At 40.5% G+C, this 9,936-nt stretch overlaps 1 protein-coding gene across 1 annotated transcript; it reads left to right on the forward strand.

The window, feature by feature from the left end:
* The first annotated feature begins 6,556 nt into the window (after positions 1–6,556).
* Positions 6,557–9,564, forward strand: LOC104439291. Its single transcript, XM_039309452.1, has 8 exons — positions 6,557–6,666; positions 7,544–7,667; positions 7,881–7,970; positions 8,235–8,450; positions 8,567–8,725; positions 8,821–8,874; positions 8,965–9,108; positions 9,184–9,564. Exons 1-8 carry the CDS (start codon positions 6,557–6,559, stop codon positions 9,562–9,564), a joined length of 1,278 nt encoding a protein of 425 aa, XP_039165386.1.
* Positions 9,565–9,936: the final 372 nt, after the last annotated feature.

The following is a 9,936-nucleotide window of genomic DNA, read 5'->3' on the forward strand; positions in this document are numbered from 1 at the left end:
ACATGGAAGCACTATCGAACAAGACTCAAAAATTAGAAAAGGAAACGCATGTTGAACAGCGGTGACCAAAAATGTATTTTGATGTTAAAGAGAGATCATCATCAGGTGTGCTTCATAGCTACACGTTCAAGCGACTCAAAATCGGAAGAAATATGTATGGCCTTGGTGCAAACATTTTGTTAAACATGTGATAGACATCAAATGAAAGGAAACACGGACATGAACAAGACTCGAAACTGGATCAAAGCTCAACACGACTCAACGGGGAATGTTCAACGTCAATGAAGGACAGCATAAGTGAACCCGAAATGCATGCCTCGGCTCAGTAGCTCATGCAAAAACATGAGAGAATAGGGCAAAAGCAAGGCATAAAAGGGGGGTCGATGGAGGGTCCCCACTCGACTTGGCAATGGCGAATGGAGCGGAAGCTCGATAGATTGGACCACGTCTAGTCACCTTGCACAACTCCGAGCCGAGATCCTTGGAAAAATGGCTCATCCAGCAAAAAATCAAAAGAAGAAAAGGAACGTAACCTATCGAAGTGTTGGCTTGGGGAGTGGGAGTTGCGGGCATAAGAGCACAGCCGAGAGTCGTCGAACGAGGGTCAAGCATGGCTAGACTGCCGGAGGGCTCCTTGCTCTCAAACTCTCTCGCTTGGCTGCTCTTATGGTCTATCCTCCTCTGAATCTCTCTAGAAACTGATGAACCCCATGAAGAAGCTCTTCGCTCTCTTCCTCTCCAGTTCTCCCTCTCTGCTAGCTCTTTTTTGGCTAGAACCCGGTTGAACTCTCTCTTTTTTGTCAAGATGAACGAGAAAGGGGAAAAAGGAGGAAACGAAGCTAAATTAGGGTTTGAGGTGTTTTGGGTTTTGGAGTCTTGGTTCTTAGATTCGGTTCCGGTCCCCATTCTGAATTCCGGTTCCGATTTTGGTTTCAGTTCCCATTGAAACTAGGAACCAAACCAGGAACTGCCGATTCCTAAGAAAAAGGAAGCGAGAACCTACCCGTCGGTATATAGAATAGGGAACTAAACCGGACCCGTCGGTCGGGTTCTACCTTAAATCGCACTCACCTTTATTGCATTATTGTTGCTGGTCCTCAATTGACTCAGAATTTTTATAATATTTTGGTATTGGTCTTGAGTAATTATTTGACATGCCCCATCGTTTCTTTGTGTAGAAACTTGCTAAGCATTTGGTTTCTTATGTAGTTTCTGACATGTATCAATAGTGTGGTGTGGGCACTTGCAATATTCACAATATTTATTTTAGAGTTTAAATTTTTTCCATTAACCCTCCTTGGTGATGTGGCACTTTATGGATGTTGGATGCCTTATTAGCTGGCGCGATGTGGTCTGATGAGAGCTATTAGATTCTATTGGGGCTAACAATACAACTTAGAGGGGGTGAATAGGTTGTTCAAGAACTATGAAAACATTTGCGGAAGAAAACAAATTCAATTTCAAACATCGACAAAAACAAATTACAGAAATTAGGTGCGCATGCTGCTATTTAATAGGTGGTGATGATGAATGGGTAATGTAAATAGTGAAGAGATAGAATATATTGCAAGTACAAATATATAGTGGTTCACATTTATCCCCAAGCCTAATCCACTCCCAACACTAACAGCCATAACAAGGCTAGAATCCACTAATAATCTTCAAGATATGTTACTATAAGCAAGTACTGCCTTTCCAATAGATCACACTACCAAGACTAACTTACTGCCATCATTCTTGTACACATAGCTCCAGGTCATGTTCAAATTTCATATTTTTCATGCATTGTTTAGGCGGCTTATCAAGTCAATCATCATGCATCATTTTCTAGCTTGCTTATGACTAATTTGCACGCTTTTGTGATTGTCACTATTCGATCAACTCGACATCTTTTAGAAAGTATTAGGATACGTCTTAACCTTTCCAATGACGCCAATTTTGCATTATTTGCGTGTCATTTGACTTGTTTGATATTTTTGTCAAATTTGCCTAGAAATCTGTTTCTAGTGAAATGTGGAATGCTTGCTCTACTTTTGTTGAGTCATATCTATTTTTATTTTTGTATGAATTTTTCGATGGGGATTCTGAGGTCAAGTCCCTAATGAAGTTTGTTCATCTTTCTCTTGTTTATATTGTGATAAAATTTCAGATCTTTTAGACTTCATTTACTAGGACAAATCATTATTGATATATCCTGATACCTTGCTTTGTGTTCTTGAATTTTTATAAATTCTTACGTAGCTCATCTTAGGAAAGTCTTTTCATGAAAGGGCACTAATAGAAATGCTAACATAACCAACTCCCTGAAACATAGAATCTCCCGTTGCGTAAATATCGAAGGACCACTCCTGATTATCGATTGGTTTTTCTACCTAACTCCCAAAAACAAGGCTAGTAACGACTCTTAACTTTTATCTAGATTGTCTTAAACAACTCATAGATAATAAATGAATCTGTCGTGAGGGGTATTGGTCTTGATAAGATTCACCATAATTTAGCATACTCGATGTGGAAATCTCCTAAAGGATAAAGTAATGACATATTTATAGATGAGAATACTATTGAGAGGGCTAACGTTACCTGTAAATTCGATATTCACATCCGATCTCCTTTTCAAGGTGTATCAATTGTGTGGATGTGAATCAATGACAATTTCCACTATCATGCGACGTACGTTCTTGAGAGAGCTCACGACATTGATCGAGCTAATGCACATGGTCAATCTTGAAAGATGAAGTGATGACATCTTTTGGGACACATAGCGTGAGAGATCTCCTATGGTCAAGTACCCCCAAACTTAACCTCTTTCTCCCACTGCCAAGGGATGCGAGGGGTTGGGTCGCGACACCTGGAAAAGTCTTCAGTAATCGGATAGCAAGACCTTTCTCTTCGATCCCCAAATGAGGCTTAAAAATCGGAACTTTGACACAGATACTCATCCCGTTGAGGCAGCTAAGGCCTTGTTTGGTAACCATCCAAACAGGGCCAAATTCTAATTCTTTGTTCCCAGAATCAGTTTGGGCCTAGAATCGCGTTTGGTAAAATTTTTGTTCCTGGGAACAGATTGGGAATAGAATCAAGAACAAAAAAAAAGTTGATTTTTGTTCCGAGAACGAATTTGAGAATCAAAATCAAGAACTTTTTTTCTTCCCTTCGGCCATCTCGCGACCACCGCCCGCCACCGTCTGCCGCCCGCCGCCGCCGATCGCCGGAGGCTCGCCAGACTAGAGCGAGGTCCGGCGAGCTCGCCGGAGGCAAGCCCAGCCACCGACGAGCTCGCCGGAGGCTTGCCCAGCCACTGGCGAGGCTCGGCCTCACTAAATCCTGGCGAGGCCGAGCCTCGCCTGGCCGGGCAAGGGCTGGGCAAGCCTCGCGACACCCGGCCCCACCGGTGTCCGGCGAGGCTCGCCCGGCCACCGGCGAGGCTCGACCAGCCCGTCGGTGGCGGCAGGCCTCACCCAGCCCCGGCCGAGGCCGGCTCTGGCCACCGGTGGGGCTAGGCAAGCTCGCCTAGCCGCCGGCGAGGCTCGGCCGACGAGGGGGCGGCGACGCTCCGGTGAGGTCGCCGGCCAAAAGAAGAAGAAGAAGATGAGAAAAAGGAAAAAAAGAAAAGAAAAAAGGAAAAGAAAAGAAAAAAAGGAAAAAAGTAAAAAAATTATTTAAAAATTAAAAAAAATTGATTTGGAACAGAATTAATGAGCACGGTACCAAACGCAATTCTATTCTAGAATCAGAAATTTTGGACAGTTACCAAACGGCTTAAAATACTTAAAATCAGTTCCCGGGAACAAAATAAAAAAGAATAAGTTCTGATCAGAATCTACTCCCGGGAACAGAATCGTTATCAAATGCGCCTTAAGTCGCTGCCAAAGAATTACGCATTCCCTCATATCCGCTTGAAATCTCCCCTTTGCGATACTAGCTCCGATGTTGTTTTTGAGATTGGAGTAGACCCCCAAGATACCAAACCCTTTGGGAAAACCGGATTGTACTGCTATGCATTGCGAGGTTTATTTATATAATGTGTATAAATTTCCAGAAAATGGACATCTTTTGGTATTTTTAAAGCATGCGTAAAGTTTGAGTGATTTTCTGGAAAACGCCCTGAAATTCCAAGATTTTCTCAAAATAGAACAACTTTATTTTGAAAATTTGAGACAGTTCAAAAGTCCTTTTATACAAAATCTCTAAATTTTAAAAATGTTCATTGTGGTCTGATTTAGTAGCCTGTAAAATTTGAGGTCCTGATTGAAAGATTGAGAGGTCCTTGTGTGCAATAAATCGAACGATGTCTGTTTGGCCTTCAAAACTGTTTTTCAACTGAGTCTTGGGTGGAAGGGAAAATCGGTTGGTCTTTAGCAGAAGTTCAAAACATAAAAGCTGTGGAGGACACAATTTCCTAACTGCCTGTGAATTTTGGTGCGCTTTTGAGTGTGTTTGATATTTTTCTCGCATTTTTTGAATTCACAGATCAAACCAGGTCAAATTTGAATCACTAAGTCTTTTTGCATAAATTTAGATTTTTCGGGTTAGAACCAGTCCGAGTAGTCTTCAAGAATTTTTGAGTGGACACTCTAAGCTTTCTAACCATGCGTGAACCTTTGTGATTGGACTTCGTTTGATGGGCCAATCCCATTAAAACCGATTTCGTCCGGTTTGGCAGTTAAAGGGACCCTTTAATGGTTCACTCACTCTTGTTTGATTGAGAATCAAGGTCGATGGACCTAAATATATATGTTTACTTTGATGTCTATGCATGTGATTTTTAGATGTATGGATAGGTGTGATGCATGGCCTGATAGGTAGCCGCTTGGGATTGATTAGATCCGACTTTAGGGATTAATTGATCTTGACCATCCTTATGTGAATGCAAATGGTGGCCAGTTGTCATTAACCATTAATTAATCAATCCTAGTCAATAGTGGGTTTGGATAATCGAAATGCATGAAAGCAAAGGCCAATCTCGAGGCCAAGTCATTGTTTGTTGGATGAATAGTCTTCCTTTACCTTGATTGTTTGCTTGCATATTATTTGTTTCGATTAAATGGAGGATTAGACATGTACTCGACATCCATGAGATGATCTGTGGAGGTGGTAGCTCAAACTCTTGAAGATGGTGGTTTAAGACCGATGTCCAATCCAGTCACGTTTTATAATACCGAACATGTCTCGGGTTTTCAATCGGCTTTATAATAATTGCCCGACAAGTTGCAAGTTTTCTTTTACTGCACTTAGAATAGCTTGTTCTTTCCTTACATTGATTTTTTATTATCACAGTGTCTTTCTTTACGTTGTGGGTTTCATTATTGAAGTTAAGATTAGAAATAGCCTGGATTTTAAACGAACCCACCTACAAGCATGTCGCATGATCGCTTAGTGAATTTGGACCTCTCTACCATGAAAATGATTAATACAAATGCATGGTAACTTAGGTAACATCCCAACAAGTTTGGGACTGAAATGACATTAATAGAGACATTAGTGTAACCTAAGTTGCTAAATCCAATAATCTCTAGTTCCGTGGAAATCAAGAAGAACCTCCCACCTTTCTATTGGGTATTTAGCCAATCACTAAAAATGAGGCTAGTGGTGACTCATAGATGATATTGAAGGTGTCTAAAAGAACTCTAAAATCAAACTCTTGTCACACGAGATATGAGCTTGGAAGAACCCATGTTTATGATTGATAACCCGTTTACAGTGTTAGCAAATGACGGTCCATCTGAGATTGTCGTTTGTAGGAACCATTCAGGCTGTCTCATTAGCAATTTCCTCCAAACCCCCAATGCCTGAGGGACTGAAACCCCGCGCTACAGACGAGGGTCGCGACATCGGTAGCTCTGCTAATTTCGGCAAATCGACTAGGTCATACATATACTGAACTGTGAGTTCTCTTATGTCTTTTACGATATCTGAGATGCTCATGAGAGTCGGGATCCAATGGCTGAAATTGACATGCTTATTCCGGATGATTTTCAGCGTGATAACAAACAAGAAGACCGGTCGCTTTAATTTTGACTGCCCAAGATTCATGCAAGCGGATCACTAGATTACTCTTGGATCTCTGGTACAACCTAATGGGAATCAATATGATGTTTATATGTAACCCAGGTAACGGAAATTGTCCATTTAGGGAAATGATAGGCTCTTTCGTGTTCCTCGTTTAGTTTTCTTGCCTTAATAGATCATATGATGTTGCCAGTTATAAGGAAATCAAAAGGCGTAATTTAATTATATTGGGGTGATGCAAACGTGAATGTACCGAGTATATTTGTCTTTTTACCAGATGTCCCCGGATCCGGACATTGGTGGCTTCAATTGGCGAATGCTGACATAGGATATTGGCCCAAAGAAATATTTACTTTTTCAAGCACAAGTGCGGATTGGGGTCACTTGGGGCAAAGAGAGTCAACATGGAACCTGATGGTAATCATACGACAACGCAAATTGTAGCGGCCACTTTCCTTCTGAATGATTCGGGAAATCGTCCAATTTCCTCCACCTTCAGTATGTTGATGCCAACTTGATGAACAAGGATGCAGAAAATGCTGTAACGATGGCGACGAACCCTGAATACTATGATTTGCAGATCATGGGTAAGACTCCCCAATACGGGGTCAATGTCTTCAACGGTGGTCCTGGATTTTCAACTCAGTCTTCGAAGCAGTAAATTAAAAGACCTCCCTGGGCCATACATTATGCCCAAATAGTTTTGAAATGGTGTCCGGAAGTTACTATCTTTTATTGTTTTTGGAAGTACAATCACATTGCTTTTATATGCATTGTCGGTTTACGATTTCAGTTGACGAGCTAGCATTAACAGGAAATCAGTTGTGAGTTTCCACCAGAGCCCCGGGAAGTTCATGTCTTAGCACATCTCCCTTAAGAGATGGCGTATTATGTCTAGAACGTTAATTTCTTCCGTGTTTCAATATTAGAGGGGAGTAGATTCTCAGCAGAAGCTTTGCAGCTTTGGCTATTCTTTGTTGCATCTTCGTGTATTCTTAACGTGTGTTTTTTTTTTTTTTTTGGGATATTGGAGTTTCATTACCATTTTCGAAGAAGGAAGGAATTAAGAGTTCTTGCCCTTTGCCACTGAGGCAATTTCACTCATTATATATATATATATATATATATATATATATATATATATATATATATATATTTTTTTTTTTTTATATGTATAGATACTTGCCATCAATGCGACATTTTGATTGCCACTCCAAAATGAGAATCTTTTAGACGTACAAAAATTGATTGGTTTTTTTTCATATGTGGAAATAGAAGGATAAATCCTGAATTACCAAATCTTGAACATTTCCTTTCATGTGCAAAAGCCAAATCCATACTTGCCGAAAGAAGATTCATTTTCTTCCCTCCAATTACCAAATCTTGAACATTTTCTTTCACGTGCAAAATCCTAGTCCATACTTGCCGAAAGAAGATTCATTTTCATCCTTTCGATTACCAAATCTGGAAAATTTTCTTCCTTGTGGAAACGGTATTCCACGGCAGGCTGTCAATGATGATTACCTTGATTCAGATTTGAGGTCTACCAAGGGGATGCGATTTATGTGTACATAAGGAAAACATTGTCTTGTCTCATTTTCAAAAACACTCTCTTCTACAATGGCAATCGTAAGTCCACGAATGCACCTTTCCAAATGGTTGGTTTTGATGATAAGTATTATCAGTATGATAAGCAATGGGCGTGCTCGAGCGAGAATCCCTGTATCAAACGAAGTTACAGGTTTCGAGAAGCCTAAAGGAACAGTAAAAACCATTGAGGTCATTCCTAAACTCTACCCATTGCTATTTCAACTTTTTTTTTTTTTAATTATGTTCCCTTTGCTAAAATAATTTATGAGACCTTACTGCAGAGTCATGAAACTGGTGAAGTGATCGATTGTGTTGACATTAACAAGCAACCCGCTTTTGATCATCCGCTTCGCAAGAATCACACCATACAGGTTTTTGTTCCCTCACTTGCCCCAGTATTCTGTCCAGTGCTGCTCTTGCGAAGTTTGTAGTTAACAGTAGAAAGGGCAGCGATGACGGTATGAGTACCTTAATGATGAGGGCCATCATAGAGCAATTCTAGGAGAAAGATATTTCGATATTAGAGGTTGTCTAAGAAATTCAGGTTGTTCTAAGTCGGAAGAATTGTCATCCGACCTTATATTTGTTCGCCCACCTTATTTGATAATCGCTGAAGCTGGCACGTTTATGAATAGACGAACCCAAGCTCCAATCGGAAAGCGAATGAAGCGGGACATGTGAGAGGTGCAGTCAGTCAAGTTTGGTGGAAATACGGTAAATGCCCTAAAGGAACGGTCCCCATCAGAAGAGTGCAAAATGGTACCACTCGTCACGTTAAACGGTGGGCTTCACGCCTGAAGCGGCTCAATTTGAGCGAGAATGAATCCGATGATGATGGTGGTGAACATAGAGTATGTGCAAATACATCACGATATCACTTATTGTGGCGTTAATTTTCAGTTGAGTTTTCGTTTATGTGCTGATCCTTAAAGTTCACTTCCTTAAGAGTTTGTTGTATATTGGTCAGTACGCCATAGGATTTTTGAGCGGCGGCAAGTACTTGGGAGCTCAAGCATACCTTAATTTGTGGAAACCTGAAGTAGTGGACGATGAATTCAGTTTGGCTCAAATTTGGGTCATAGCAGGCCCTCGTGAGGAATTGAACACTGTGGAGGCCGGATGGATGGTAAGAACTAAGAATGATTGAATCCAAAGATTTTAGCATAAATGGCATTCTAAATGTGTAGATTTAGAAGTTGAGAATTTGTATTTTTATTTTAGGTTAACAGACAACGAAGTGATAGCGGGCTCCCAGAGCTTTTCGTATTCTATACGGTGAGTTCATAACTCTACTGACAGCTTACGATTCACCAAGCTTTCACAAACATATTAAACATTGACATGCTTTTCTTGGGTGGACTTTAGGGTGATGGCTATAAGACAGGCTGCTACAATACAGAATGCCGTGGATTCGTACAAAAATCTGACCAGTTTGCTTTGGGTGCTGCGCTTGAAGAATTTTCCACCTATTCTGGATCTCAATATGAATTATTAATAGCCTTGGTTAAGGTAATGGAACAATCTTCTAGGTAAATATACACTGGATACTTTCGAGCCTTCTGTCTTATAACAAAAATATTTCAGAATCCGTATACTGGATCGTGGTGGCTGCAAATTGAGGACATGAGTATAGGATATTGGGAAAATGATGTCTTCACTCATCTAAATGGCTATGCCGATCGAATTGAGTTTGGCGGAGAGGTATCCAGGAAACAAAAGGGTCCTATTCCTACGTCAACGCAAATGGGGAGCGGCCATCTCCCTTCTGAAGGCTTTGCAAAGGCGGCCTATTTCCGCAGTATTAAATTCTTCGACGACGGATTAAATATAAGAGACCCGGAGAATCTCATGAAGGCTGTGGATAAAGCCGAATGCTATGATGTCAAACGGGAGTACGACGTCACATATGAAGCTCATTTCTATTATGGGGGCCCCGGACTTTCAGCTCAGTGTGCAAGTTATTGATCATATGATAATATGCTTTTTTTTTTTAATTATTAAATAAGGCTCTATCAAATGTTTTGCAGTGAGTACACCAATGCTTTTGAAGGAATCACTGCTCGGTGGTTCGATGTACGTAATTTACTTAAAGTCACTTATGAACCGGTAATCATTTTGAAAAGAGAGTATATTGGTCATAATCACGCTTTTCAATTACAGCTCCTTCTTTTGAATAAAGTACCTGAAACGGTTGGAATGAATGGAGCAAACAATCACAGCTTACTGTATATCTCTTTTAAACGGATCGAATATTCACTATGCATACTTATAAAACCATACTATAAACTCAATAATCCCAAATCCGATACATAATATAAGCACAACTTTAGATATAAG

The sequence above is a fragment of the Eucalyptus grandis genome, chromosome 3 (assembly GCF_016545825.1).
Source record: "Eucalyptus grandis isolate ANBG69807.140 chromosome 3, ASM1654582v1, whole genome shotgun sequence".
NCBI classification, from domain to species: Eukaryota; Viridiplantae; Streptophyta; class Magnoliopsida; order Myrtales; family Myrtaceae; genus Eucalyptus; species Eucalyptus grandis.